General features: G+C 40.2%; 2 protein-coding genes across 2 annotated transcripts in view; both read left to right on the forward strand.

The window, feature by feature from the left end:
- The window catches only part of LOC129841936 (NACHT, LRR and PYD domains-containing protein 12-like), a 286,696-nt gene that overhangs the window by 6,095 nt on the left and 255,144 nt on the right, over positions 1-25,457 (forward strand).
- On the forward strand, positions 4,071-8,909 carry LOC129841928 (NLR family CARD domain-containing protein 3-like). Its single transcript, XM_055910299.1, has 5 exons — positions 4,071-4,193; positions 4,495-4,579; positions 4,709-4,931; positions 6,648-8,418; positions 8,705-8,909. Exons 1-5 carry the CDS (start codon positions 4,126-4,128, stop codon positions 8,892-8,894), a joined length of 2,337 nt encoding a protein of 778 aa, XP_055766274.1. The 5' UTR covers positions 4,071-4,125; the 3' UTR covers positions 8,895-8,909.

Consider the following 25,457-nt stretch of genomic DNA (forward strand, 5'->3'; position numbering starts at 1 on the left):
ATGTTGGATCTCTGTTTAGTTGTCACTGTGTTAACCAGAACCAACATGTTGGATCTCTGTTTAGTTGTCACTGTGTTAACCACAACCAACATGCTGGATCTCTGTTTAGTTGTCACTGTGTTTACCACAACCAACATGTTGGATCTCTGTTTAGTTGTCACTGTGTTAACCAGAACCAACATGTTGGATCTCTGTTTAGTTGTCACTGTGTTAACCACAACCAACATGTTGGATCTCTGTTTAGGGGACAGTGCTCTAAAATGAGTCTCTCTGGGGAGAGAGAGGAGGGGGGCCCTGCCTCTAAAATGAGTCTCTCTGGGGAGAGAGAGGAGGGGGGCCCTGCCTCTAAAATGAGTCTCTCTGGGGAGAGAAAGGAGGGGGGCCCTGCCTCTAATACGAGTCTCTCTGGGGAACATGACACCAAAGCTAAGAGGTAAGATGACAATTTTATGAACAATTTATTATGTTTTTTTCCAAAATAAATATCTATCTTGCACTTACTGTAAATCTCTCTGGATAAGAGCATCTGCTAAATCAGGGGTTCTCAATCCGGGGTCTGCGGAGGTACTGCTGGGGTTCTCAATCCGGGGTCTGTGGAGGTACTGCAGGGGTTCTCAATCCGGTGTCTGTGGAGGTACTGCAGGGGTTCTCAATCCGGGGTCTGTGGAGGTACTGCAGGGGTTCTCAATCCGGGGTCTGTGGAGGTACTGCAGGGGTTCTCAATCCGGGGTCTGTGGAGGTACTGCAGGGGTTCTCAATCCGGGGTCTGTAGAGGTACTGCAGGGGTTCTCAATCCGGGGTCTGTGGATGTACTGCAGGGGTTCTCAATCCGCGGTCTGTGGAGGTACTGCAGGGGTTCTCAATCCGGTGTCTGTGGAGGTACTGCAGGGGTTCTCAATCCGGGGTCTGTGGAGGTACTGCAGGGGTTCTCAATCCGGGGTCTGTGGAGGTACTGCAGGGGTTCTCAATCCGGGGTCTGTGGAGGTACTGCAGGGGTTCTCAATCCGGGGTCTGTGGAGGTACTGCAGGGGTTCTCAATCCGGGGTCTGTGGAGGTACTGCAGGGGTTCTCAATCCGGGGTCTGTGGAGGTACTGCAGGGGTTCTCAATCCGGTGTCTGTGGAGGTACTGCAGGGGTTCTCAATCCGGGGTCTGTGGAGGTACTGCAGGGGTTCTCAATCCGGGGTCTGTGGAGGTACTGCAGGGGTTCTCAATCCGGGGTCTGTAGAGGTACTGCAGGGGTTCTCAATCCGGGGTCTGTGGATGTACTGCAGGGGTTCTCAATCCGCGGTCTGTGGAGGTACTGCAGGGGTTCTCAATCCGGGGTCTGTGGAGGTACTGCAGGGGTTCTCAATCCGGGGTCTGTGGAGGTACTGCAGGGGTTCTCAATCCGGGGTCTGTGGAGGTACTGCAGGGGTTCTCAATCCGGGGTCTGTGGAGGTACTGCAGGGGTTCTCAATCCGGGGTCTGTGGAGGTACTGCAGGGGTTCTCAATCCGGGGTCTGTGGAGGTACTGCAGGGGTTCTCAATCCGGGGTCTGTGGAGGTACTGCAGGGGTTCCACGGCACCCTGACTGTACTCGTTGCAATGTAAGACATTTGATAGAATTTTCACGACACGACCACTTTGCCTGCTCTTAATTATTGACTAATATAATGGAATGCATATTTTATTAACCAATTCTGATCGTTGTTACAAGCAGAATTTTGACAATATTACCGTTATATCAACACAGTCTTCACACCCGTTTAACAACTCTAAATAGCTTTGGCATAGTAGGCATCAAGTCCCTTGCCAATAATGTTGCCTACAACGTTGCATACAATGTTCATTTTCATGGAACACATATTACACCATAGATGCCTTAAATTGCCCAATTTATAGCCACGCCTACTTTAGGATTATTTTTTAACAATGTGATGTTGTGCTCCAAAGGGACAACTTGAAATAACATGATGTAGATAATTAAATCATCAAAAGAAAAACGTGTTTATTATACACTCTTAGAAAAGGAGGTTCCTTATAGAACCAAAAAGGCTTCTATCACTTCCTTAAAATATGAAACCACTAAAAGTTATATATATTTTGGGGTTCAGTGAAGATGAACCTCTAGAGTTCTGATCAACAAAAGGTTAATGTTTTGAGGATGTGAACCCAGCAGCCCTCCAGTGGTCAGATCAAGTCCACCTGTTTTTTCCAGCGCCGGCCCGGGATTCGAACCAGCCACCTTTCGGCCACAGCTCCAACTCCAACTTGAGTTTCTCTTCAGAAATAAACATGAGTTAATCTGCCAAAATTAAGACAAAATGCTATGCAGACATACATGGTATCACTTGTGATACATCATTATTATACATAAATCATTGTCAAAAGCACAAGACACACTGTTGCATGTAGGTCTATATTATTTATGGTTTGATTATATAGAAATATAAAACATTATTTTTAACTACTACAAAGCAATTACATGTGACGCAGGAACCACTGACTCACTGCATTATTCTATAGTATTATCAAGACACCTGCTGTTAACTCTTAACTACTTAGGACAGCTCACCAGGTGTCCTGAATATCTGCCGACTAGGTGGGACTAGAGACTTCATGCATAGCTTTAATTTATACCCATAAGTGTAAAATGTCTTTATTCTCAGCACTTATACGACCAATTTTCTACTCTGAGACACTTTGGCGATATGGGCCCAGATCTCAACATGTTGTTATAAAAAAACATAGAATGTTTGTTTAACATAGTAATAAAAAATGAATATTACTAATGTAACCCACTGTAAAGACTGGGTTTAGTTGATTGTGTTGCACTGCTCATGTCCGCGTTCTGGAACTGTCCGCGTCCCCGTACAGAACTGTCCGCGTCCCCGTTCGGTGTGGCGCCAAGCATATTGTCCGGTTACGCGCAGAGTTGTCTGAGGTGATCTTGGGGAATAACGACGGAGTTCACTACAGTGTTGAGACACCGAAGTTTATTGTTCAATTTGCTTTTTTCTTTACGGTCAGGGACAGTATGAGTGTAGCCAGATCCTTTTCACTCTCTATCCTTGTTTCATTTTGTGGTTCACCGGATTCATCATCGAGACGAGGGACAGACGAACGACCTGCTAGCTAGCCAAGCTAGTTGGTACAGCTCGGTAAGTTAGCTAGCTACGAAACCAGCAGCATCCTAGTTACCATAGCTACCACTACATCATCACCGGCTGTCTGCATTTCTTGTGGACCGATGGAGCTCCCCGGTTGTTTCTTCCACCTGTTAAATCCCGTGGAGGGCTTCTCCCTCTCTCGTTGACGGATGCTGGCTACCTCTGTCCGGTTCTCCTCTCTTCACTAGATGGACGGTAACTTTAGTGTTTAACCCCTCTGTGTCCAAGGACCAATCTTTTGAATATTATTTTCAGGGCGCCTCAATAGCAGGTATTGAACACCGGGTAAATAATCACTAGTCAGAACCTCAACCTCAGTAAACATTCATTATAAAAAAACATCTTAATATCTGATATTGCGAGTAAACAACCTCGGAATAGAAAAGACAAGAGTGCGTCTTCCAGCCCACCAATAAATTACATAATTCAACCCTCCCGGTTAGTAAATTTACCTCAACATGTCCCCGGAGAAGGCAGAGTAACGACACCAGCCTTTTAGCGGGCTGACAGGCTGACTACAACGCTCGCGTCGCTAAATGAATTTCGTTATTAAAAATGACACACTGCTCACGCGCGCCAACGAGCGTCTAGAAGTCAGTTCTATTTGTGACGCAGTTCGCGCTGCATCTCCTCATTGGTTTATAGAAGCAGGTACCCACGTGCCATCTCCTCATTGGTTTATAGAAGCAGGTACCCACGTGTCATCTCCTCATTGGCTTATAGAAGCAGGTACCCACGTGCCATCTCCTCATTTAGCAAAAAAACATAACTTAACATAAACATAACTTCTTTAAAGAATAAAAGCTAATTTACGAACATTTCTGAAAATGGATATATAGCTTTTTGGAATTAAACTCTTCTTTTGTTTCCACATCTGAGCTCAGAGTAGATGAGAGATGTAATGTTTGTCTCTGTTGTGTTGAAGCCCAATCAAGCAGGAGAGACCAGCCTCTCCTGTTCCCAGCTGTGTGTCCATGAAGAGTGACAAGTCTATGGGTCTACCTCTAAACTTTAGAGAGGGAGACTTTTCTACTGAACAAAGGTAAGAAGAACTCATGGGTCATGGTCAGTGAGTTAAACAACACTGTCTATAGTCATTTCTCCTCTCCCATTTTCCCATTTATTTTGGTTGTTTTCATAATCCATAGGCCAATCCTTTTGTCCATTTTCATAGTCCTAAAACAATATTAAACAAACACAACATTCCCTCCCTCCATGTGTGTGTGTGTGTGTGTGTGTGTGTGTGTGTGTGTGTGTGTGTGTGTGTGTGTGTGTGTGTGTGTGTGTGTGTGTGTGTGTGTACTCCCTGGATGAGGAGATGTAATCTCATGTTTTGTCCACAGAAACCAACAGGAGAGATCAGAGTCAGAGATTCTCAGTGGTCAGTCTTCCCAGAGTCATCAAACAGACCTGGCCTCCATATTCAGTGTATGTGGTCCTGTTATGTACATTTGTTTTTGTTAACCTCAAGTAAAGTTGATCTGTCAATCATTAATTAATGTGTTAATGAGAAAGCATTTCTTCTCTTGCTTAACTCATTTACTTAATTTATTCCAGATGCTTGAAGAGAAAATTATGACATTTGTGAAGAACGAGCTGAAGATGTTCAAGAGGATTCTTAGTCCAGAACTCCCAGAAGGCTTTGGGAGTCAGAAGCAGGAAGTGGTGGATGCTGAAGATGAGAAGCAGGAGAGCAGTGCCAGAGAGGGGGCTCTGAAGATCACACTGCACGTCCTGAGGAAAATGAACCAGAAGGACCTTGCTGACACACTGGAGAAATGTAAGAGCTGTCTGCCTCATGTTGAATGATGTTTTATAACATTTAAAAGCTGTAGCTAAAGTACAGCTAAAGTAGCTGTGTAACTCAATGATATTGTAGCAGCCTTAACTAGAGGTCGACCGATTATGATTTTTCAACGCAGATACCGATACCGATTATTGGACGACCAAAAAAGCCGATACCGATTAATCGGCCAATTTAAAAAAAAAATAAAAAAAATTGTATTTGTAATAATGACAATTACAACAATACTGAATGAACACTTATTTTAACTTAATATAATACATCAATAAAATCAATTTAGCCTCAAATAAATAATGAAACATGTTCAATTTGGTTTAAATAATGCAAAAACAAAGTGTTGGAGAAGAAAGTAAAAGTGCAATATGTGCCATGTAAGAAAGCTAACGTTTAAGTTCCTTGCTCAGAACATGAGAACATATGAAAGCTGGTGGTTCCTTTTAACACGAGTCTTCAATATTCCCAGGTAAGAAGTTTTAGGTTGTAGTTATTCTAGGAATTATAGGACTATTTCCCTCTATACCATTTGTATTTCATTAACCTTTGACTATTGGATGTTCTTATAGGCCCTTTAGTATTGCCAGTGTAACAGTATAGCTTCCGTCCCTCTCCTCGCTCCTCCCTGGGCTCGAACCAGGAACACAACGACAACAGCCACCATCGAAGCAGCGTTACCCATGCAGAGCAAGGGGAACAACCACTCCAAGTCTCAGAGCGAGTGACGTTTGAAACGCTATTAGCGCGCGCTAACTAGCTAGCCATTTCACTTCGGTTACACCAGCCTCATCTCGGGAGTTGATAGGCTTGAAGTCATAAACAGCGCAATGCTTGACGCACAACGAAGAGCTGCTGGCAAAACGCACGAAAGTGCTGTTTGAATGAATGTTTACGCGCCTGCTTCTGCCTACCACCGCTCAGTCAGATACTTAGATACTTAGATGCTTGTATGCTCAGTCAGATTATATATATTATCTAGCAGGACACGCTAGATAATATCTAGTAATATCATCAACCATGTGTAGTTAACTAGTGGTTATGATTGATTGATTGTTTTTTATAAGATAAGTTTAATGCTAGCTAGCAACTTACCTTGGCTTACTGCATTCACGTAACAGGCAGTCTCTTTGTGGAGTGCAACAAGAGGCAGGCAGGTCGTTATTGCGTTGGACTAGTTAACCTGACGGTTGCAATATTGGATCCCCCGAGCTGACAAGGTGACTCCCGTTACTCCCGTTACTCCCCTGAACGAGGCAGTCATTGAAAATAAGAATGTGTTCTTAACTGACTTGCCTAGTTAAATAAAGAAGAAGAAAAAAAGAAAAAAGAAAACATCGGTGTCCAAAAATACCGATTTCCGATTGTTATGAAAACTTGAAATCGGCCCAAATTAATCAGCCATTCCGATGAATCGGTCGACCTCTAGCCTTAACACAACACCTAGTGACCTCATCAAGTAGCAGCAGGGATGTGTTGTGGTGATTAATTTAGAGAGAGAGACAACATTAATAATACCATCAATAATACCAATAATAATATAATCAGTCACACCAGTCTGTAATGCATTATGAAAACATTTACACATTTAGACAGTCAGTTAAGAGAAGAAATGATTATAATTATAAACTTCATAACAGTCCTACAATACTGTAGGCATTAAAACAGACGTAATATTAATATCCTCTGTGTTATTTCTAGATTCAGATGAGCTTGCTGTGATTTGCCAACGTGAACTCAAATCTAATCTAAAGAAGAAGTTTCAATGTGTATTTGAGGGGATCGCTAAACAAGGAAACCCAACACTTCTCAATAAGATCTACACAGAGCTCTACATCACAGAGGGTGGAACAGGAGAGGTCAATAATGAACATGAGCTGAGACAGATTGAGACAACAACCAGGAAACAAGCAAGAACAGAGACTGCAATCAAATGTAACGACATCTTCAAACCCTTAACTGGACAAGACAAACGTATCAGAACTGTGCTGACAAAGGGAGTCGCTGGCATTGGAAAAACAGTCTCTGTGCAGAAGTTCATTCTGGACTGGGCTGAAGGAAAAGCAAATCAGGATGTCCAATTTGTATTTTCATTCCCTTTCCGGGAGCTGAATTTGATGAAAGAGGACAAACACACTTTCATTGAACTTCTCAATCACTTCACAATGGAAACCAAACAATCAAGAATCTCCATCTACAACAAGTACAAAGTTCTGTTCATCTTTGATGGTCTGGATGAGTGCCGACTGCCCCTAGACTTCCAGAAGAACAAGATCTGTTGGGACGTCACAGAGTCAACCTCAGTGGATGTTCTGCTGACAAATCTCATCAAGGGAAATCTGCTTCCCTCTGCTCTCCTCTGGATAACTACCCGACCTGCAGCAGCCAATAAGATCCCTTCAGTGTATGTTGACCAGGTAACAGAGGTACGAGGGTTCAATGACCCACAGAAGGAGGAGTACTTCAGGAAGAGATTCAGTGATGAGGACCTGGCCAGCAGAATCATATCACACATAAAGACATCAAGGAGCCTCCACATCATGTGCCACATTCCAGTCTTCTGTTGGATTTCTGCAACAGTCCTTGAACACATGCTGAAACATAAGAGAGAAAAGATGCCCAAGACTCTGACTGAGATGTACACACACCTTGTGGTGTTTCATACCAAACAGAAGAATGAAAAGTATCTTGGGAAAGAAGAGACAGGTCCACACTGGAATAAAGAGAGCATTCTGTCACTGGGAAAACTGGCTTTTCAACAGCTTGTGAATGGCAATCTGATTTTCTATGAAGAAGACCTGAAAGAGGCTGGCATTGATGTCAATGAAGCCTCAGTGTACTCAGGATTGTGCACACAGCTCTTTAAAGAGGAATGTGTGCTGTACCAGGACAAGGTGTACTGCTTTGTTCATCTGAGCATTCAGGAGTTTCTGGCTGCTGTATATGTGTTCCTCTCATTCATCAACAACAATGAGAATCTAATGGACAAACTGCAAACAAACAACAAGTCTGAAGTTACTTTCTACAAGAGTGCTGTGGATAAAGTCTTACAAAGTGAGACGGGAAACCTGGACCTTTTCCTCCGCTTCCTTCTGGGCCTCTCACTGGAGTCCAATCAGAAGCACTTACGAGGTCTAATGACAAAGACAAGAAGCAGCTCACAGAGCCATGAAGAAACAGTCAAGTACATCAAGGAGAAGATCGGGGAGAATCTCTCTCCAGAGAGGTGCATCAATCTGTTCCACTGTCTGAATGAACTGAATGACCATTCTCTAGTGGAGGAGATCCAAAGCTACCTGAGATCAGGAAGTCTCTCAAAACCCAACCTGTCACCTGCACAGTGGTCAGCTCTGGTCTTTGTGTTGCTGACTTCAGAAAAGGAGCTGGATGTGTTTGACCTGAAGAAATACTCCAGATCAGAGAAAGTTTTTCTGAGGCTGCTGCCAGTGGTCAAAGTCTCCAGAGCTGTTCTGTGAGTAAATAAAATGACATTTAAGAACTAATCATCAGGAAGAAATATTCAGTTCAGAGAAAAATATCTATTATAATATGTATATAATATTATATTGAATAACATACTGAATAAATGCATTGATTTTCACATTAGTATAACATTATGACCATACAATTCTAGGAGACGGAAGATGAATCTATATGTTGTTTGGGAGAATTAACTAAATGCATCTGCCATTGTCCTTCTACACTACTGGTGTTAAATTAACAGAGTGTTTGTGAAGTCATGATGATCTCTTTGTCAGGCTGTCAGGCTGTGGAGTCACAGAGGAAGGCTGTGCTTCTCTGGTCTCAGCTCTGACGTCAAACCCCTCACACCTGAGAGAGCTGGATCTGAGTAACAATGACCTGAAGGATTCAGGAGTGAAGCTGCTCTCTGCTGGACTGGGGAATCCCCACTGTAAACTGGAGACTCTGAGGTCAGTATTCCTGTAGTTGGTCAACAAGTGATAACTGTTCACCAGATCCACATGTGTTTACCAGATACACATAGTCCACACCATATGTGTTTGGACAGTGAAGCGTACAGTTTTAAATTTGGTGTTATGCTCCAGCATTTTGGATATGAGATATAATGTTTCATAATAGGCGACAGTACAGAATGTCACCTTTTATTTAAAGGTATTCATACATATATATTTTACCGTTTAGAAATGAAAGTTTTTCACTTTATGTATCTAGTTCTCCCATTTGAAGGAGTCATAATTATTTGGACAAATACATTTAAGTCAAAGGTTTAGTGCTTGGTTCAATATTCTTTGCCTGCGGTATATATATATATATCAATATACATATTCATATTATTTGGACAAATTCACTTATATTGTATTAAAGTAGTCATAAGTTTAGTATTTGGTCCCATATTCCATTCCTGCAGTGATTACATCAAGCTTGTGATTCTACTAACTTGTTGAATTCCTTTGCAGTTTGTCTTGGTTGTGTTTTGGATGTTTTTCCTAATAGAAACTGAATGGTGAATAATGTCCTGTCATTTTGGAGTCACTTCACTTGTATTGTCATGGTGAGGTAATGGTGAGAGGTTGGCATGTTTTGTTTTAGCCTCTGTTATTGGTAATGGTGAGAGGTTAGCATGTTTTGTTGTAGCCTCTGTTATTGGTAATGGTGAGAGGTTAGCATGTTTTGTTGTAGCCTCTGTTATTGGTAATGGTGAGAGGTTAGTATGTTTTGTTGTAGTCTCTGTTATTGGTAATGGTGAGAGGTTAGCATGTTTTGTTGTAGCCTCTGTTATTGGTAATGGTGAGAGGTTAGCATCTTTTGTTGTAGTCTCTGTTATTGGTAATGGTGAGAGGTTAGTATGTTTTGTTGTAGCCTCTGTTATTGGTAATGATGAGAGGTTAGCATGTTTTGTTGTAGCCTCTGTTATTGGTAATGGTGAGAGGTTAGCATGTTTTGTTGTAGTCTCTGTTATTGGTAATGGTGAGAGGTTAGCATGTTTTGTTGTAGCCTCTGTTATTGGTAATGATGAGAGGTTAGCATGTTTTGTTGTAGCCTCTGTTATTGGTAATGGTGAGAGGTTAGCATGTTTTGTTGTAGCCTCTGTTATTGGTAATGGTGAGAGGTTAGTATGTTTTGTTTTAGTGTCTGTTATTGATAATGGTGAGAGGTTAGCATGTTTTGTTGTAGCCTCTGTTATTGGTAATGGTGAGAGGTTAGCATGCTTTGTTGTAGCCTCTGTTATTGGTAATGGTGAGAGGTTAGCATGTTTTGTTGTAGCCTCTGTTATTGGTAATGGTGAGAGGTTAGTATGTTTTGTTGTAGCCTCTGTTATTGGTAATGGTGAGAGGTTAGCATGTTTTGTTGTAGTCTCTGTTATTGGTAATGGTGAGAGGTTAGCATGTTTTGTTGTAGCCTCTGTTATTGGTAATGGTGAGAGGTTAGCATGTTTAGTTGTAGTCTCTGTTATTGGTAATGGTGAGAGGTTAGTATGTTTTGTTGTAGCCTCTGTTATTGGTAATGATGAGAGGTTAGCATGTTTTGTTGTAGCCTCTGTTATTGGTAATGGTGAGAGGTTAGCATGTTTTGTTGTAGTCTCTGTTATTGGTAATGGTGAGAGGTTAGCATGTTTTGTTGTAGCCTCTGTTATTGGTAATGATGAGAGGTTAGCATGTTTTGTTGTAGCCTCTGTTATTGGTAATGGTGAGAGGTTAGCATGTTTTGTTGTAGCCTCTGTTATTGGTAATGGTGAGAGGTTAGTATGTTTTGTTTTAGTGTCTGTTATTGATAATGGTGAGAGGTTAGCATGTTTTGTTGTAGCCTCTGTTATTGGTAATGGTGAGAGGTTAGCATGCTTTGTTGTAGCCTCTGTTATTGGTAATGGTGAGAGGTTAGCATGTTTTGTTGTAGCCTCTGTTATTGGTAATGGTGAGAGGTTAGTATGTTTTGTTGTAGCCTCTGTTATTGGTAATGGTGAGAGGTTAGCATGTTTAGTTGTAGTCTCTGTTATTGGTAATGGTGAGAGGTTAGTATGTTTTGTTGTAGTCTCTGTTATTGGTAAAGGTGAGAGGTTAGCATGTTTTGTTGTAGTCTCTGTTATTGGTAATGGTGAGGGGTTAGCATGTTTTGTTGTAGTCTCTGTTATTGGTAATGGTGAGAGGTTAGCATGTTTTGTTGTAGCCTCTGGTATTGGTAATGGTGAGAGGTTAGCATGTTTTGTTGTAGCCTCTGGTATTGGTAATGGTGAGAGGTTAGCATGTTTTGTTGTAGCCTCTGTTATTGGTAATGATGAGAGGTTAGCATGTTTTGTTGTAGCCTCTGTTATTGGTAATGGTGAGAGGTTAGCATGTTTTGTTGTAGCCTCTGTTATTGGTAATGGTGAGAGGTTAGTATGTTTTGTTTTAGTCTCTGTTATTGGTAATGGTGAGAGGTTAGCATGTTTTGTTGTAGCCTCTGTTATTGGTAATGGTGAGAGGTTAGCATGCTTTGTTGTAGCCTCTGTTATTGGTAATGGTGAGAGGTTAGCATGTTTTGTTGTAGCCTCTGTTATTGGTAATGGTGAGAGGTTAGTATGTTTTGTTGTAGCCTCTGTTATTGGTAATGGTGAGAGGTTAGCATGTTTAGTTGTAGTCTCTGTTATTGGTAATGATGAGAGGTTAGCATGTTTTGTTGTAGCCTCTGTTATTGGTAATGGTGAGAGGTTAGCATGTTTTGTTGTAGTCTCTGTTATTGGTAATGATGAGAGGTTAGCATGTTTTGTTGTAGCCTCTGTTATTGGTAATGGTGAGAGGTTAGCATGTTTTGTTGTAGTCTCTGTTATTGGTAATGGTGAGAGGTTAGTATGTTTTGTTGTAGTGTCTGTTATTGATAATGGTGAGAGGTTAGCATGTTTTGTTGTAGCCTCTGTTATTGGTAATGGTGAGAGGTTAGCATGCTTTGTTGTAGCCTCTGTTATTGGTAATGGTGAGAGGTTAGCATGTTTTGTTGTAGCCTCTGTTATTGGTAATGGTGAGAGGTTAGTATGTTTTGTTGTAGCCTCTGTTATTGGTAATGGTGAGAGGTTAGCATGTTTAGTTGTAGTCTCTGTTATTGGTAATGGTGAGAGGTTAGCATGTTTTGTTGTAGCCTCTGTTATTGGTAATGGTGAGAGGTTAGCATGTTTTGTTGTAGTCTCTGTTATTGGTAATGGTGAGAGGTTAGTATGTTTTGTTGTAGTCTCTGTTATTGGTAAAGGTGAGAGGTTAGCATGTTTTGTTGTAGTCTCTGTTATTGGTAATGGTGAGGGGTTAGCATGTTTTGTTGTAGTCTCTGTTATTGGTAATGGTGAGAGGTTAGCATGTTTTGTTGTAGCCTCTGGTATTGGTAATGGTGAGAGGTTAGCATGTTTTGTTGTAGCCTCTGGTATTGGTAATGGTGAGAGGTTAGCATGTTTTGTTGTAGCCTCTGTTATTGGTAATGATGAGAGGTTAGCATGTTTTGTTGTAGCCTCTGTTATTGGTAATGATGAGAGGTTAGCATGTTTTGTTGTAGCCTCTGTTATTGGTAATGGTGAGAGGTTAGCATGTTTTGTTTTAGTCTCTGTTATTGGTAATGGTGAGAGGTTAGCATGTTTTGTTGTAGCCTCTGTTATTGGTAATGGTGAGAGGTTAGCATGCTTTGTTGTAGCCTCTGTTATTGGTAATGGTGAGAGGTTAGCATGTTTTGTTGTAGCCTCTGTTATTGGTAATGGTGAGAGGTTAGCATGCTTTGTTGTAGCCTCTGTTATTGGTAATGGTGAGAGGTTAGCATGTTTTGTTGTAGCCTCTGTTATTGGTAATGGTGAGAGGTTAGTATGTTTTGTTGTAGCCTCTGTTATTGGTAATGGTGAGAGGTTAGCATGTTTAGTTGTAGTCTCTGTTATTGGTAATGATGAGAGGTTAGCATGTTTTGTTGTAGCCTCTGTTATTGGTAATGGTGAGAGGTTAGCATGTTTTGTTGTAGTCTCTGTTATTGGTAATGATGAGAGGTTAGCATGTTTTGTTGTAGCCTCTGTTATTGGTAATGGTGAGAGGTTAGCATGTTTTGTTGTAGTCTCTGTTATTGGTAATGGTGAGAGGTTAGTATGTTTTGTTGTAGTGTCTGTTATTGATAATGGTGAGAGGTTAGCATGTTTTGTTGTAGCCTCTGTTATTGGTAATGGTGAGAGGTTAGCATGCTTTGTTGTAGCCTCTGTTATTGGTAATGGTGAGAGGTTAGCATGTTTTGTTGTAGCCTCTGTTATTGGTAATGGTGAGAGGTTAGTATGTTTTGTTGTAGCCTCTGTTATTGGTAATGGTGAGAGGTTAGCATGTTTAGTTGTAGTCTCTGTTATTGGTAATGATGAGAGGTTAGCATGTTTTGTTGTAGCCTCTGTTATTGGTAATGGTGAGAGGTTAGCATGTTTTGTTGTAGTCTCTGTTATTGGTAATGGTGAGAGGTTAGTATGTTTTGTTGTAGTCTCTGTTATTGGTAAAGGTGAGAGGTTAGCATGTTTTGTTGTAGTCTCTGTTATTGGTAATGGTGAGGGGTTAGCATGTTTTGTTGTAGTCTCTGTTATTGGTAATGGTGAGAGGTTAGCATGTTTTGTTGTAGCCTCTGGTATTGGTAATGGTGAGAGGTTAGCATGTTTTGTTGTAGCCTCTGGTATTGGTAATGGTGAGAGGTTAGCATGTTTTGTTGTAGCCTCTGTTATTGGTAATGATGAGAGGTTAGCATGTTTTGTTGTAGCCTCTGTTATTGGTAATGGTGAGAGGTTAGCATGTTTTGTTGTAGCCTCTGTTATTGGTAATGGTGAGAGGTTAGCATGTTTTGTTTTAGTCTCTGTTATTGGTAATGGTGAGAGGTTAGCATGTTTTGTTGTAGCCTCTGTTATTGGTAATGGTGAGAGGTTAGCATGCTTTGTTGTAGCCTCTGTTATTGGTAATGGTGAGAGGTTAGCATGTTTTGTTGTAGCCTCTGTTATTGGTAATGGTGAGAGGTTAGTATGTTTTGTTGTAGCCTCTGTTATTGGTAATGGTGAGAGGTTAGCATGTTTAGTTGTAGTCTCTGTTATTGGTAATGATGAGAGGTTAGCATGTTTTGTTGTAGCCTCTGTTATTGGTAATGGTGAGAGGTTAGCATGTTTTGTTGTAGTCTCTGTTATTGGTAATGATGAGAGGTTAGCATGTTTTGTTGTAGCCTCTGTTATTGGTAATGGTGAGAGGTTAGTATGTTTTGTTTTAGTGTCTGTTATTGATAATGGTGAGAGGTTAGCATGTTTTGTTGTAGCCTCTGTTATTGGTAATGGTGAGAGGTTAGCATGCTTTGTTGTAGCCTCTGTTATTGGTAATGGTGAGAGGTTAGCATGTTTTGTTGTAGCCTCTGTTATTGGTATTGGTGAGAGGTTAGTATGTTTTGTTGTAGCCTCTGTTATTGGTAATGGTGAGAGGTTAGCATGTTTAGTTGTAGTCTCTGTTATTGGTAATGGTGAGAGGTTAGCATGTTTTGTTGTAGCCTCTGTTATTGGTAATGGTGAGAGGTTAGCATGTTTAGTTGTAGTCTCTGGTATTGGTAATGGTGAGAGGTTAGCATGTTTTGTTGTAGCCTCTGTTATTGGTAATGGTGAGAGGTTAGCATGTTTTGTTGTAGTCTCTGTTATTGGTAATGGTGAGAGGTTAGCATGTTTTGTTGTAGCCTCTGTTATTGGTAATGATGAGAGGTTAGCATGTTTTGTTGTAGCCTCTGTTATTGGTAATGGTGAGAGGTTAGCATGTTTTGTTGTAGTTTCTGTTATTGGTAATGGTGAGAGGTTAGTATGTTTTGTTGTAGTCTCTGTTATTGGTAAAGGTGAGAGGTTAGCATGTTTTGTTGTAGTCTCTGTTATTGGTAATGGTGAGGGGTTAGCATGTTTTGTTGTAGTCTCTGTTATTGGTAATGGTGAGAGGTTAGCATGTTTTGTTGTAGCCTCTGGTATTGGTAATGGTGAGAGGTTAGCATGTTTTGTTGTAGCCTCTGGTATTGGTAATGGTGAGAGGTTAGCATGTTTTGTTGTAGCCTCTGTTATTGGTAATGATGAGAGGTTAGCATGTTTTGTTGTAGCCTCTGTTATTGGTAATGGTGAGAGGTTAGCATGTTTTGTTGTAGCCTCTGTTATTGGTAATGGTGAGAGGTTAGTATGTTTTGTTTTAGTCTCTGTTATTGGTAATGGTGAGAGGTTAGCATGTTTTGTTGTAGTCTCTGTTATTGGTAATGGTGAGAGGTTAGCATGTTTTGTTGTAGCCTCTGTTATTGGTAATGGTGAGAGGTTAGCATGCTTTGTTGTAGCCTCTGTTATTGGTAATGGTGAGAGGTTAGCATGTTTTGTTGTAGCCTCTGTTATTGGTAATGGTGAGAGGTTAGTATGTTTTGTTGTAGCCTCTGTTATTGGTAATGGTGAGAGGTTAGCATGTTTAGTTGTAGTCTCTGTTATTGGTAATGATGAGAGGTTAGCATGTTTTGTTGTAGCCTCTGTTATTGGTAATGGTGAGAGGTTAGCATGTTTTGTTGTAGTCTGTTATTGGTAATGATGAGAGGTAGCATGTTTTGTTGTAGCCTCTGTTATTGGTAATGGTGAGAGGTTAGCATGTTTTGTTGTAGTCTCTGTTATTGGTAATGGTGAGAGGTTAGTATGTTTTGTTGTAGTGTCTGTTATTGATAATGGTGAGAGGTTAGCATGTTTTGTTGTAGCCTCTGTTATTGGTAATGGTGAGAGGTTAGCATGCTTTGTTGTAGCCTCTGTTATTGGTAATGGTGAGAGGTTAGCATGTTTTGTTGTAGCCTCTGTTATTGGTAATGGTGAGAGGTTAGTATGTTTTGTTGTAGCCTCTGTTATTGGTAATGGTGAGAGGTTAGCATGTTTAGTTGTAGTCTCTGTTATTGGTAATGGTGAGAGGTTAGCATGTTTTGTTGTAGCCTCTGTTATTGGTAATGGTGAGAGGTTAGCATGTTTTGTTGTAGTCTCTGTTATTGGTAATGGTGAGAGGTTAGTATGTTTTGTTGTAGTCTCTGTTATTGGTAAAGGTGAGAGGTTAGCATGTTTTGTTGTAGTCTCTGTTATTGGTAATGGTGAGGGGTTAGCATGTTTTGTTGTAGTCTCTGTTATTGGTAATGGTGAGAGGTTAGCATGTTTTGTTGTAGCCTCTGTTATTGGTAATGGTGAGAGGTTAGCATGTTTTGTTGTAGCCTCTGTTATTGGTAATGGTGAGAGGTTAGCATGTTTTGTTTTAGTCTCTGTTATTGGTAATGGTGAGAGGTTAGCATGTTTTGTTGTAGCCTCTGTTATTGGTAATGGTGAGAGGTTAGCATGCTTTGTTGTAGCCTCTGTTATTGGTAATGGTGAGAGGTTAGCATGTTTTGTTGTAGCCTCTGTTATTGGTAATGGTGAGAGGTTAGCATGCTTTGTTGTAGCCTCTGTTATTGGTAATGGTGAGAGGTTAGCATGTTTTGTTGTAGCCTCTGTTATTGGTAATGGTGAGAGGTTAGTATGTTTTGTTGTAGCCTCTGTTATTGGTAATGGTGAGAGGTTAGCATGTTTAGTTGTAGTCTCTGTTATTGGTAATGATGAGAGGTTAGCATGTTTTGTTGTAGCCTCTGTTATTGGTAATGGTGAGAGGTTAGCATGTTTTGTTGTAGTCTCTGTTATTGGTAATGATGAGAGGTAGCATGTTTTGTTGTAGCCTCTGTTATTGGTAATGGTGAGAGGTTAGCATGTTTTGTTGTAGTCTCTGTTATTGGTAATGGTGAGAGGTTAGTATGTTTTGTTGTAGTGTCTGTTATTGATAATGGTGAGAGGTTAGCATGTTTTGTTGTAGCCTCTGTTATTGGTAATGGTGAGAGGTTAGCATGCTTTGTTGTAGCCTCTGTTATTGGTAATGGTGAGAGGTTAGCATGTTTTGTTGTAGCCTCTGTTATTGGTAATGGTGAGAGGTTAGTATGTTTTGTTGTAGCCTCTGTTATTGGTAATGGTGAGAGGTTAGCATGTTTAGTTGTAGTCTCTGTTATTGGTAATGATGAGAGGTTAGCATGTTTTGTTGTAGCCTCTGTTATTGGTAATGGTGAGAGGTTAGCATGTTTTGTTGTAGTCTCTGTTATTGGTAATGGTGAGAGGTTAGTATGTTTTGTTGTAGTCTCTGTTATTGGTAAAGGTGAGAGGTTAGCATGTTTTGTTGTAGTCTCTGTTATTGGTAATGGTGAGGGGTTAGCATGTTTTGTTGTAGTCTCTGTTATTGGTAATGGTGAGAGGTTAGCATGTTTTGTTGTAGCCTCTGGTATTGGTAATGGTGAGAGGTTAGCATGTTTTGTTGTAGCCTCTGGTATTGGTAATGGTGAGAGGTTAGCATGTTTTGTTGTAGCCTCTGTTATTGGTAATGATGAGAGGTTAGCATGTTTTGTTGTAGCCTCTGTTATTGGTAATGGTGAGAGGTTAGCATGTTTTGTTGTAGCCTCTGTTATTGATAATGGTGAGAGGTTAGCATGTTTTGTTGTAGCCTCTGTTATTGGTAATGGTGAGAGGTTAGCATGCTTTGTTGTAGCCTCTGTTATTGGTAATGGTGAGAGGTTAGCATGTTTTGTTGTAGCCTCTGTTATTGGTAATGATGAGAGGTTAGCATGTTTTGTTGTAGCCTCTGTTATTGGTAATGCTGAGAGGTTAGCATGTTTTGTTGTAGTCTCTGTTATTGGTAATGGTGAGAGGTTAGTATGTTTTGTTGTAGTCTCTGTTATTGGTAAAGGTGAGAGGTTAGCATGTTTTGTTGTAGTCTCTGTTATTGGTAATGGTGAGGGGTTAGCATGTTTTGTTGTAGTCTCTGTTATTGGTAATGGTGAGAGGTTAGCATGTTTTGTTGTAGCCTCTGGTATTGGTAATGGTGAGAGGTTAGCATGTTTTGTTGTAGCCTCTGGTATTGGTAATGGTGAGAGGTTAGCATGTTTTGTTGTAGCCTCTGTTATTGGTAATGATGAGAGGTTAGCATGTTTTGTTGTAGCCTCTGTTATTGGTAATGGTGAGAGGTTAGCATGTTTTGTTGTAGCCTCTGTTATTGGTAATGGTGAGAGGTTAGCATGTTTTGTTTTAGTCTCTGTTATTGGTAATGGTGAGAGGTTAGCATGTTTTGTTGTAGCCTCTGTTATTGGTAATGGTGAGAGGTTAGCATGCTTTGTTGTAGCCTCTGTTATTGGTAATGGTGAGAGGTTAGCATGTTTTGTTGTAGCCTCTGTTATTGGTAATGGTGAGAGGTTAGTATGTTTTGTTGTAGCCTCTGTTATTGGTAATGGTGAGAGGTTAGCATGTTTAGTTGTAGTCTCTGTTATTGGTAATGATGAGAGGTTAGCATGTTTTGTTGTAGCCTCTGTTATTGGTAATGGTGAGAGGTTAGCATGTTTTGTTGTAGTCTCTGTTATTGGTAATGATGAGAGGTTAGCATGTTTTGTTGTAGCCTCTGTTATTGGTAATGGTGAGAGGTTAGTATGTTTTGTTTTAGTGTCTGTTATTGATAATGGTGAGAGGTTAGCATGTTTTGTTGTAGCCTCTGTTATTGGTAATGGTGAGAGGTTAGCATGCTTTGTTGTAGCCTCTGTTATTGGTAATGGTGAGAGGTTAGCATGTTTTGTTGTAGCCTCTGTTATTGGTATTGGTGAGAGGTTAGTATGTTTTGTTGTAGCCTCTGTTATTGGTAATGGTGAGAGGTTAGCATGTTTAGTTGTAGTCTCTGTTATTGGTAATGGTGAGAGGTTAGCATGTTTTGTTGTAGCCTCTGTTATTGGTAATGGTGAGAGGTTAGCATGTTTAGTTGTAGTCTCTGGTATTGGTAATGGTGAGAGGTTAGCATGTTTTGTTGTAGCCTCTGTTATTGGTAATGGTGAGAGGTTAGCATGTTTTGTTGTAGTCTCTGTTATTGGTAATGGTGAGAGGTTAGCATGTTTTGTTGTAGCCTCTGTTATTGGTAATGATGAGAGGTTAGCATGTTTTGTTGTAGCCTCTGTTATTGGTAATGGTGAGAGGTTAGCATGTTTTGTTGTAGCCTCTGTTATTGGTAATGGTGAGAGGTTAGTATGTTTTGTTTTAGTGTCTGTTATTGATAATGGTGAGAGGTTAGCATGTTTTGTTGTAGCCTCTGTTATTGGTAATGGTGAGAGGTTAGCATGCTTTGTTGTAGCCTCTGTTATTGGTAATGGTGAGAGGTTAGCATGTTTTGTTGTAGCCTCTGTTATTGGTAATGGTGAGAGGTTAGTATGTTTTGTTGTAGCCTCTGTTATTGGTAATGGTGAGAGGTTAGCATGTTTAGTTGTAGTCTCTGTTATTGGTAATGATGAGAGGTTAGCATGTTTTGTTGTAGCCTCTGTTATTGGTAATGGTGAGAGGTTAGCATGTTTTGTTGTAGTCTCTGTTATTGGTAATGGTGAGAGGTTAGTATGTTTTGTTGTAGTCTCTGTTATTGGTAAAGGTGAGAGGTTAGCATGTTTTGTTGTAGTCTCTGTTATTGGTAATGGTGAGGGGTTAGCATGTTTTGTTGTAGTCTCTGTTATTGGTAATGGTGAGAGGTTAGCATGTTTTGTTGTAGCCTCTGGTATTGGTAATGGTGAGAGGTTAGCATGTTTTGTTGTAGCCTCTGGTATTGGTAATGGTGAGAGGTTAGCATGTTTTGTTGTAGCCTCTGTTATTGGTAATGATGAGAGGTTAGCATGTTTTGTTGTAGCCTCTGTTATTGGTAATGGTGAGAGGTTAGCATGTTTTGTTGTAGCCTCTGTTATTGGTAATGGTGAGAGGTTAGTATGTTTTGTTTTAGTCTCTGTTATTGGTAATGGTGAGAGGTTAGCATGTTTTGTTGTAGTCTCTGTTATTGGTAATGGTGAGAGGTTAGCATGTTTTGTTGTAGCCTCTGTTATTGGTAATGGTGAGAGGTTAGCATGCTTTGTTGTAGCCTCTGTTATTGGTAATGGTGAGAGGTTAGCATGTTTTGTTGTAGCCTCTGTTATTGGTAATGGTGAGAGGTTAGTATGTTTTGTTGTAGCCTCTGTTATTGGTAATGGTGAGAGGTTAGCATGTTTAGTTGTAGTCTCTGTTATTGGTAATGATGAGAGGTTAGCATGTTTTGTTGTAGCCTCTGTTATTGGTAATGGTGAGAGGTTAGCATGTTTTGTTGTAGTCTCTGTTATTGGTAATGATGAGAGGTTAGCATGTTTTGTTGTAGCCTCTGTTATTGGTAATGGTGAGAGGTTAGTATGTTTTGTTTTAGTGTCTGTTATTGATAATGGTGAGAGGTTAGCATGTTTTGTTGTAGCCTCTGTTATTGGTAATGGTGAGAGGTTAGCATGCTTTGTTGTAGCCTCTGTTATTGGTAATGGTGAGAGGTTAGCATGTTTTGTTGTAGCCTCTGTTATTGGTATTGGTGAGAGGTTAGTATGTTTTGTTGTAGCCTCTGTTATTGGTAATGGTGAGAGGTTAGCATGTTTAGTTGTAGTCTCTGTTATTGGTAATGGTGAGAGGTTAGCATGTTTTGTTGTAGCCTCTGTTATTGGTAATGGTGAGAGGTTAGCATGTTTAGTTGTAGTCTCTGGTATTGGTAATGGTGAGAGGTTAGCATGTTTTGTTGTAGCCTCTGTTATTGGTAATGGTGAGAGGTTAGCATGTTTTGTTGTAGTCTCTGTTATTGGTAATGGTGAGAGGTTAGCATGTTTTGTTGTAGCCTCTGTTATTGGTAATGATGAGAGGTTAGCATGTTTTGTTGTAGCCTCTGTTATTGGTAATGGTGAGAGGTTAGCATGTTTTGTTGTAGCCTCTGTTATTGGTAATGGTGAGAGGTTAGTATGTTTTGTTTTAGTGTCTGTTATTGATAATGGTGAGAGGTTAGCATGTTTTGTTGTAGCCTCTGTTATTGGTAATGGTGAGAGGTTAGCATGCTTTGTTGTAGCCTCTGTTATTGGTAATGGTGAGAGGTTAGCATGTTTTGTTGTAGTCTCTGTTAATGGTAAAGGTGAGAGGTTAGCATGTTTTGTTGTAGTCTCTGTTATTGGTAATGGTGAGGGGTTAGCATGTTTTGTTGTAGTCTCTGTTATTGGTAATGGTGAGAGGTTAGCATGTTTTGTTGTAGCCTCTGGTATTGGTAATGGTGAGAGGTTAGCATGTTTTGTTGTAGCCTCTGGTATTGGTAATGGTGAGAGGTTAGCATGTTTTGTTGTAGCCTCTGTTATTGGTAATGATGAGAGGTTAGCATGTTTTGTTGTAGCCTCTGTTATTGGTAATGGTGAGAGGTTAGCATGTTTTGTTGTAGCCTCTGTTATTGGTAATGGTGAGAGGTTAGTATGTTTTGTTTTAGTCTCTGTTATTGGTAATGGTGAGAGGTTAGCATGTTTTGTTGTAGCCTCTGTTATTGGTAATGGTGAGAGGTTAGCATGCTTTGTTGTAGCCTCTGTTATTGGTAATGGTGAGAGGTTAGCATGTTTTGTTGTAGCCTCTGTTATTGGTAATGGTGAGAGGTTAGTATGTTTTGTTGTAGCCTCTGTTATTGGTAATGGTGAGAGGTTAGCATGTTTAGTTGTAGTCTCTGTTATTGGTAATGATGAGAGGTTAGCATGTTTTGTTGTAGCCTCTGTTATTGGTAATGGTGAGAGGTTAGCATGTTTTGTTGTAGTCTCTGTTATTGGTAATGATGAGAGGTTAGCATGTTTTGTTGTAGCCTCTGTTATTGGTAATGGTGAGAGGTTAGCATGTTTTGTTGTAGTCTCTGTTATTGGTAATGGTGAGAGGTTAGTATGTTTTGTTGTAGTGTCTGTTATTGATAATGGTGAGAGGTTAGCATGTTTTGTTGTAGCCTCTGTTATTGGTAATGGTGAGAGGTTAGCATGCTTTGTTGTAGCCTCTGTTATTGGTAATGGTGAGAGGTTAGCATGTTTTGTTGTAGCCTCTGTTATTGGTAATGGTGAGAGGTTAGTATGTTTTGTTGTAGCCTCTGTTATTGGTAATGGTGAGAGGTTAGCATGTTTAGTTGTAGTCTCTGTTATTGGTAATGGTGAGAGGTTAGCATGTTTTGTTGTAGCCTCTGTTATTGGTAATGGTGAGAGGTTAGCATGTTTTGTTGTAGTCTCTGTTATTGGTAATGGTGAGAGGTTAGTATGTTTTGTTGTAGTCTCTGTTATTGGTAAAGGTGAGAGGTTAGCATGTTTTGTTGTAGTCTCTGTTATTGGTAATGGTGAGGGGTTAGCATGTTTTGTTGTAGTCTCTGTTATTGGTAATGGTGAGAGGTTAGCATGTTTTGTTGTAGCCTCTGGTATTGGTAATGGTGAGAGGTTAGCATGTTTTGTTGTAGCCTCTGTTATTGGTAATGATGAGAGGTTAGCATGTTTTGTTGTAGCCTCTGTTATTGGTAATGATGAGAGGTTAGCATGTTTTGTTGTAGCCTCTGTTATTGGTAATGGTGAGAGGTTAGCATGTTTTGTTTTAGTCTCTGTTATTGGTAATGGTGAGAGGTTAGCATGTTTTGTTGTAGCCTCTGTTATTGGTAATGGTGAGAGGTTAGCATGCTTTGTTGTAGCCTCTGTTATTGGTAATGGTGAGAGGTTAGCATGTTTTGTTGTAGCCTCTGTTATTGGTAATGGTGAGAGGTTAGCATGCTTTGTTGTAGCCTCTGTTATTGGTAATGGTGAGAGGTTAGCATGTTTTGTTGTAGCCTCTGTTATTGGTAATGGTGAGAGGTTAGTATGTTTTGTTGTAGCCTCTGTTATTGGTAATGGTGAGAGGTTAGCATGTTTAGTTGTAGTCTCTGTTATTGGTAATGATGAGAGGTTAGCATGTTTTGTTGTAGCCTCTGTTATTGGTAATGGTGAGAGGTTAGCATGTTTTGTTGTAGTCTCTGTTATTGGTAATGATGAGAGGTTAGCATGTTTTGTTGTAGCCTCTGTTATTGGTAATGGTGAGAGGTTAGCATGTTTTGTTGTAGTCTCTGTTATTGGTAATGGTGAGAGGTTAGTATGTTTTGTTGTAGTGTCTGTTATTGATAATGGTGAGAGGTTAGCATGTTTTGTTGTAGCCTCTGTTATTGGTAATGGTGAGAGGTTAGCATGCTTTGTTGTAGCCTCTGTTATTGGTAATGGTGAGAGGTTAGCATGTTTTGTTGTAGCCTCTGTTATTGGTAATGGTGAGAGGTTAGTATGTTTTGTTGTAGCCTCTGTTATTGGTAATGGTGAGAGGTTAGCATGTTTAGTTGTAGTCTCTGTTATTGGTAATGATGAGAGGTTAGCATGTTTTGTTGTAGCCTCTGTTATTGGTAATGGTGAGAGGTTAGCATGTTTTGTTGTAGTCTCTGTTATTGGTAATGGTGAGAGGTTAGTATGTTTTGTTGTAGTCTCTGTTATTGGTAAAGGTGAGAGGTTAGCATGTTTTGTTGTAGTCTCTGTTATTGGTAATGGTGAGGGGTTAGCATGTTTTGTTGTAGTCTCTGTTATTGGTAATGGTGAGAGGTTAGCATGTTTTGTTGTAGCCTCTGGTATTGGTAATGGTGAGAGGTTAGCATGTTTTGTTGTAGCCTCTGGTATTGGTAATGGTGAGAGGTTAGCATGTTTTGTTGTAGCCTCTGTTATTGGTAATGATGAGAGGTTAGCATGTTTTGTTGTAGCCTCTGTTATTGGTAATGGTGAGAGGTTAGCATGTTTTGTTTTAGTCTCTGTTATTGGTAATGGTGAGAGGTTAGCATGTTTTGTTGTAGCCTCTGTTATTGGTAATGGTGAGAGGTTAGCATGCTTTGTTGTAGCCTCTGTTATTGGTAATGGTGAGAGGTTAGCATGTTTTGTTGTAGCCTCTGTTATTGGTAATGGTGAGAGGTTAGTATGTTTTGTTGTAGCCTCTGTTATTGGTAATGGTGAGAGGTTAGCATGTTTAGTTGTAGTCTCTGTTATTGGTAATGATGAGAGGTTAGCATGTTTTGTTGTAGCCTCTGTTATTGGTAATGGTGAGAGGTTAGCATGTTTTGTTGTAGTCTCTGTTATTGGTAATGATGAGAGGTTAGCATGTTTTGTTGTAGCCTCTGTTATTGGTAATGGTGAGAGGTTAGTATGTTTTGTTTTAGTGTCTGTTATTGATAATGGTGAGAGGTTAGCATGTTTTGTTGTAGCCTCTGTTATTGGTAATGGTGAGAGGTTAGCATGCTTTGTTGTAGCCTCTGTTATTGGTAATGGTGAGAGGTTAGCATGTTTTGTTGTAGCCTCTGTTATTGGTATTGGTGAGAGGTTAGTATGTTTTGTTGTAGCCTCTGTTATTGGTAATGGTGAGAGGTTAGCATGTTTAGTTGTAGTCTCTGTTATTGGTAATGGTGAGAGGTTAGCATGTTTTGTTGTAGCCTCTGTTATTGGTAATGGTGAGAGGTTAGCATGTTTAGTTGTAGTCTCTGGTATTGGTAATGGTGAGAGGTTAGCATGTTTTGTTGTAGCCTCTGTTATTGGTAATGGTGAGAGGTTAGCATGTTTTGTTGTAGTCTCTGTTATTGGTAATGGTGAGAGGTTAGCATGTTTTGTTGTAGCCTCTGTTATTGGTAATGATGAGAGGTTAGCATGTTTTGTTGTAGCCTCTGTTATTGGTAATGGTGAGAGGTTAGCATGTTTTGTTGTAGTTTCTGTTATTGGTAATGGTGAGAGGTTAGTATGTTTTGTTGTAGTCTCTGTTATTGGTAAAGGTGAGAGGTTAGCATGTTTTGTTGTAGTCTCTGTTATTGGTAATGGTGAGGGGTTAGCATGTTTTGTTGTAGTCTCTGTTATTGGTAATGGTGAGAGGTTAGCATGTTTTGTTGTAGCCTCTGGTATTGGTAATGGTGAGAGGTTAGCATGTTTTGTTGTAGCCTCTGGTATTGGTAATGGTGAGAGGTTAGCATGTTTTGTTGTAGCCTCTGTTATTGGTAATGATGAGAGGTTAGCATGTTTTGTTGTAGCCTCTGTTATTGGTAATGGTGAGAGGTTAGCATGTTTTGTTGTAGCCTCTGTTATTGGTAATGGTGAGAGGTTAGTATGTTTTGTTTTAGTCTCTGTTATTGGTAATGGTGAGAGGTTAGCATGTTTTGTTGTAGTCTCTGTTATTGGTAATGGTGAGAGGTTAGCATGTTTTGTTGTAGCCTCTGTTATTGGTAATGGTGAGAGGTTAGCATGCTTTGTTGTAGCCTCTGTTATTGGTAATGGTGAGAGGTTAGCATGTTTTGTTGTAGCCTCTGTTATTGGTAATGGTGAGAGGTTAGTATGTTTTGTTGTAGCCTCTGTTATTGGTAATGGTGAGAGGTTAGCATGTTTAGTTGTAGTCTCTGTTATTGGTAATGATGAGAGGTTAGCATGTTTTGTTGTAGCCTCTGTTATTGGTAATGGTGAGAGGTTAGCATGTTTTGTTGTAGTCTCTGTTATTGGTAATGATGAGAGGTAGCATGTTTTGTTGTAGCCTCTGTTATTGGTAATGGTGAGAGGTTAGCATGTTTTGTTGTAGTCTCTGTTATTGGTAATGGTGAGAGGTTAGTATGTTTTGTTGTAGTGTCTGTTATTGAT

The sequence above is a fragment of the Salvelinus fontinalis genome, unplaced genomic scaffold (genome assembly GCF_029448725.1).
Source record: "Salvelinus fontinalis isolate EN_2023a unplaced genomic scaffold, ASM2944872v1 scaffold_0004, whole genome shotgun sequence".
In the NCBI taxonomy this organism is placed as follows: domain Eukaryota; kingdom Metazoa; phylum Chordata; class Actinopteri; order Salmoniformes; family Salmonidae; genus Salvelinus; species Salvelinus fontinalis.

Bases quoted from the DNA above. Each gene is read 5' to 3' on its own strand.
- LOC129841928 (XM_055910299.1), top strand. From the start codon at position 4,126: ATGAAGAGTGACAAGTCTATGGGTCTACCTCTAAACTTTAGAGAGGGA. The intron at 4,580-4,708 runs GTATGTGGTCCT...AATTTATTCCAG, and splicing joins ACCTGGCCTCCATATTCAGT to ATGCTTGAAGAGAAAATTAT. The intron at 8,419-8,704 runs GTGAGTAAATAA...TCTCTTTGTCAG, and splicing joins AAAGTCTCCAGAGCTGTTCT to GCTGTCAGGCTGTGGAGTCA.